Below are 5,687 nucleotides of genomic sequence, written 5' to 3' on the forward strand. Positions count from 1 at the left end.
TACCGAAAATTGTCTCTTCTCCAGAGACTTGTTATTGGAAATTGATTCATTAAGCTCTTCTTCAAAAGCATAAATACTATTCTCTTTTGTTTCCAATTCAGATTGCAACTTTTTCATTGTAATCTCATATATCTTCATCAAGTTTTGTTGCTTTTGAATCTCAGCTAGTAATATCGTAACATGAGGCGGCAAAAAATCGATTTGAATATCTTCATCAAGTTTTGTTGCTTTTGAATCTCAGCTAGTAATATCGTAACATGAGGCGGCAAAAAATCGATTTGTTTCTTCAAGAAACTCTGTTTCAGTTCCAATTAATAAGTGAAGAGAGAGATAACAAGAGAGAGAGTTGAGAGTAGTGGAAAGAGAGAGAGTGAGTGAGTTGGGAACTGTAGAAAGATAGAGAGTTGGGTGGGTTGGTATTATTGAGGGACCGGAAGGGCAAAATTTGTTCCCAAAAAAAATAAATTTTTTTTTTTTGTGTCCTCCATCAAGTATGGGTCTCCAGGTAAAGGGGTCTTAGAAGGAAAAATTTATGGGTTGTCCTTTCCACCAAAGAAGAGCCCAATAGAGAGGCTTTGACCAAATTTCTCTAAAATCATAACATTAAACAAATATTTCTGTCACGATTTTTGGAAATATAAACTTTCAAAATATAAACATGCACGTTGTTCCACCATTAACTTAAACATACATAATATCTAGCAAGTAAATGTGTATGGTTTAAATTATATGGCCCAATTCAGTTCAAATCCGGAACTATTGACCTAAATCTATAACCAATCTGCAAAAAGTGATTCCCTAATTTTTCAAATTAGGGCCAAACCATAAATTAAAAAAATCAAGCCAAACTTACCAAATTAATCTGGACTAATTCGATTTATAAATTTTTCAATCCCCTTACTCAGTCTTACTACAATTCACCTCATTACACTCGATTAGCCCCACTCACATCTTTCCCTTACCCAACCGTCACTGCCTCTTTAATCATCACAAATCTTGATAATTAAAGTAGCAGCAAAAATATCTCTATATAAATAAGAAACAAAAGGTCGAAAGGGCCTCCCATCATTATTTTTTACAACTCTTCAATTAACATGTCGGGGAAACTTTCATAATATTACACACTCTTATTTTGGGATATATCACATGTAAATTATGATATTTTATAATTTTGATACTAATTTGTGTCTTAAAAAGTAACTTTCGATTATAACCAAAAGGACTCTAATGAGTCATAATCAAGTACCGCTTGAGATATAATTAAAAGTCTCTTTTATCACGACTAAAATAACAATCACAATAGATTATAACTAAATCATAATTAAAATTATAATAAATCATAACTAAACATTATAAAACATCATAATTGAACATACAGATGTATTATAGAATTTTTCTAAATTATGTATATATTATACTTTTTTTCAAATGTTTCCATCGCTTGTAATGTAATTTGACAATACTTTAACAGTTGCACTTGTTAAAATGAATTTTTCAAAATCAAAATTGATAAAATTATTATTAAGAGTAATTATGTCACAAGAAAAATTAAATAGATTTACCATAATGTTAATGTAAATTGTGTAAATGTAAATTACCACTACCACTCACTCCACCTACCACCTCCACTACCCCTACCACCTCCACTACCACCCACTCCACCTACCACCTCCACTACCACTTACACCTACTCCTCACCTACTCCCAAATCCTCTCCTATATAATAGGAATCCTTGTAATATACATAATACACAAAAACAATCAATAATATACATCAATTTATTTTACATGGTATCAGAGCTATAGGTTAAAGATCTTGGTGTTCTTCGCCTTCCGGCGGGCGGCAACCTTGCCTTGACCGCCCGCCGGACCTCAACCTAATCCACTAGAATTTTCTACACATACCTTGAAATTTCTTCGAGTCCACCACCACTGCCCTTCCTCTCACTGTTACCCTCCCTGGCGTCGATCGTCTACGGAAGGGCCTAATCGCTGTAACACGCAAGTCCTATGAAGAAAGTGACGTTCTTGTTCAACAACTTCAAGGTGAACACACTCCCCTGCTTCGGATACTCCTCCCTCAGCATCACCACCGATCCTTCCAAGAACCGGACCAGCCCTCCCACCACCGGCCACCGACTGCACCACCACAACCAAGAACTGTTTGGAGATTCTTCATTATTCCCAGTACCGCATCCAATCTACGGCCGAGGCCCTTCCAACCAAGCGTGCAAGGCCACACGCTTCCCAGACACGTGCGAGTCCTCATTGGTTAACTCCAATCACGTCCCTTCAAACCCGACCTCGTTCAATTTGTCCCAAAACCCACCAGCCATATCAATCAACTCTTCAAATCCAACAATGGGTTCAACAAGCGAGACCCAAACGATTCACACAGACGAAGAAGAGGCTTGCTTGTTCGCTATGAAATTAGCGAGCGCGTCTGTTCTTCCCTATGTGTCGCCGTCGGAGGTGGCGGCTCAGCTGCCGACGAAGAACCCAGATGCGGCGGTGATGCTGGACAGAATTCTGAGGCTCCTAACTAGCTACTCTGTTCTCAACTGTACTCTCCAAGACCTCCCCAATGGAGGGGTCGAGAGGCTCTATGGTCTCGCCCCTGTTTGCAAGTTCTTGACTAGAAACACTGATGGTGTTTCCATGGCTCCTCTTTTGCTCATGAACCAAGACAAGGTCCTCATGGAGAGCTGGTATTATTTGAAAGACACAGTTCTTGAAGGTGGACTTCCATTTAACAAGGCCTATGGAATGACTGCATTCGAGTACCATGGCACTGACCCCAACCCAAATCATCGAATCAGCCATGTGGGTTTCTTCACAGAACCTCGATACAGCCGAGTCCATGGTTCACATCATCCTGGACTCTGCCGCAGGCAATCCCAACCGCACCACCGACCCACATGATTCCTTTTCTTTTCTTTATTCTCCACCCAGGCAACAATTCAGAATACAACCACATGATTCCCTTTCTTTTCTTTTCTTTATTCTCCACCCACACAACATATAGAATATATCTTCCCCCACATGATCCTCATCATTCATCCCACTAAAGTATATATATTAAAAAAAAAAAAAAAAAAAAAAAAAAAAACCTCACCCCGATCTTTCTCACCTTACCCATCCAAAAATATTGGCTTTTATCTATTTTCTTTTTATTATTTTATTTTATTTTTCTTATTCTCCAAAAACCCCAACACCAAAATCAACACCACAAACATTCCACACACTTGTCATTTCTTCATGCCGGGGATCAACCCCAATCACAATTTTACACAAAAAAAAAAAAAAAACACAAACAAACAAACAAACAACCAAATCCACAACCACCACCCACAGGCGGAACTTTTTCCTTCTCCCTTCTCTACTCTGCCGCCGGTCTTTTCTTCTTGCCTCCGTCCTGGCCAGCCCTTGCCGGTGTTGCCTCCGTGTTTCCCACTCCACTGGGCACGATCACTCCACCCTGCTCCTCCACTACAGCATATGGTGGCCCTCCAAATCGGAACATCACGGTGGTCTTCCGCTTCAGCTCCTTGTTTTCCGCCTTTAACACACTTATCTCTGCTCACGCATCCTTATACATGCGCTGGAGCAGAGCTAGCTGGGCGTTTAACTGCTGTACTCATTTGTCCTACTCTGCAGCCGGTGCGACAAGTTTGTGACCGCCGTCATGGTTTCCACACATGACTTCAACGTATACTGATTGGCCTCCACATCCGACTGCACCGCCATTTTTTGCTCCACAGACCGCATCGGAAAGTTCAACGGAGCAAAACCGGAAGCGCTTGGTTGAGTTTCACTGGCCACCGCACCCGTTATCTCTCTTGTTGACTCGTTGAGGTCGGGAAAGAGAGTCAGCAGACCACGGGACGACGAAGCCATTTTCTGGGCAACAGAGTGTTACAAACTATCTCTCTCAACACAACGAAGAGTTTTTCAGAGGATTTCGCAAGTTTTTTTCCTCTGCCTCGGCCTCAGGCTCCGTCTTGGTTAAATAGCCGAGGCAGCCACGCGCATCGCGCGCCTCTTGACGCCAGACAAACTGGGCACGCCTTTTGATGGCACGCCTTTTGATGGCACGCCTTTTGAAAGATTGGGCACACCTTTTGAGGGCACGAATTTTGAGGGCTCAATATCTACATCCATGTATATCTTTTGGGCAGCCTATATACACACTCATACAGTGTTTTCTACACCGGTCTGACACGACCACACTGTGTCTCCTACAACGGTCCGACACGACCCCATAAACTGTCTTCTACATCGGTCTGACACGACCACACAGTGTCTGCTACAACGGTCCGACATGACCCCGTAAACTGTCTGCTACAACGGTCCGACACGACCCCATAAACTGTCTTCTACATCGGTCTGACACGACCACACAGTGTCCTGCTACACCGGTCCGACATGACCCCGTAAACTGTTTGCTACAACGGTCCGACACGACCCCATAAACTGTCTTCTACATCGGTCTGACACGACCACACAGTGTCCTGCTACATCGGTCCGACATGACCTCGTAAACTGTCCTGCTACATCGGTCCGACATGACCTCGTAAACTGTCCTGCTACATCGGTCCGGCATGACCTCGTAAGCTGTCCTGCTACAACGGTCCGACATGACCCCGTAAACTGTCTTCTACATCGGTCCGACATGACCCCGTAAACTGTCTTCTACACCGGTCTGACACGACCACACTGTGTCTCCTACAACGGTCTGACACGACCATACCGTGTCTCATATCCTGTTTTATTTTATTTTTCTGTTTTGTGACTCTCTCTAAACTCAAGTTGGTTAGTGCCTATCCTCCTTGAGTTTGAGGGGGGCTGTTAATGTAAATTGTGTAAATGTAAATTACCACTACCACTCACTCCACCTACCACCTCCACTACCACCCACTCCACCTACCACCTCCACTACCACCTACACCTACTCCTCACCTACTCCCAAATCCTCTCCTATATAATAGGAATCCTTGTAATATACATAATACACAAAAACAATCAATAATATACATCAATTTATTTTACACATAATATTAATTAAGAAGGATATTAAAAAAATATATAAAAATTAATTTTGCATCTTAACGAGTAAACAAATAAATTTGAAGTAAAATATAAAGTAAAAGAATAAAAGTTATAATGTTCAAATTTATAAATGACCTATTTACAATTTTCATCTTACGCCACGAACATGCTTGAGCTGCTTCTAAGAAGCAACGGCTATGTGGCAGTGCTTCTTTTTTCCTCCACAATAGTGAGTAGTGCCCCCTCCCTCCTCCTATGCAGAAATGTTATAAATGGCTTTTCTCCAGTGAGTTATCCAACTAGATAGGGGTTGTTAGATTCATTGGACCATTCTGGGTTCATCTTGATAATTAAAATTATTAATTTTCTTAGGTCCGTTGAGAAAATAATATAAAAAATTAAGTTGATTAAGATAAATATTTGTTTTAGTCAAATTAATTTTTTGTGTATATTTTTCTCGATGAACAATATGAAATAAATAAACCAAACCAAACTAAACCAAACCAAATCAAGTCTTAAGTCCCATCAAATAGGGTCGGCTACATGAATGTTTCTTCTCCACACGACCCTATCAAAGACCATTTCGTTAATGAAATTAAGTAGACTCATATCTCTATTTACAACGCTAACCAACGTTA

General features: G+C 41.0%; 1 protein-coding gene across 1 annotated transcript; it reads left to right on the plus strand.

Moving 5' to 3' along the window:
• Positions 1-1,905: 1,905 nt before the first annotated feature.
• Positions 1,906-3,109, plus strand: LOC114279920 (uncharacterized). Its single transcript, XM_028222209.2, has one exon. The coding sequence runs from the start codon at positions 2,011-2,013 to the stop codon at positions 2,920-2,922; it is 912 nt and encodes a 303-aa protein (XP_028078010.2). The 5' UTR covers positions 1,906-2,010; the 3' UTR covers positions 2,923-3,109.
• The last annotated feature ends 2,578 nt before the right edge of the window (positions 3,110-5,687 follow it).

Source organism: Camellia sinensis, chromosome 2 (assembly GCF_055761805.1).
Source record: "Camellia sinensis isolate YWXY chromosome 2, ASM5576180v1, whole genome shotgun sequence".
In the NCBI taxonomy this organism is placed as follows: Eukaryota; Viridiplantae; Streptophyta; class Magnoliopsida; order Ericales; family Theaceae; genus Camellia; species Camellia sinensis.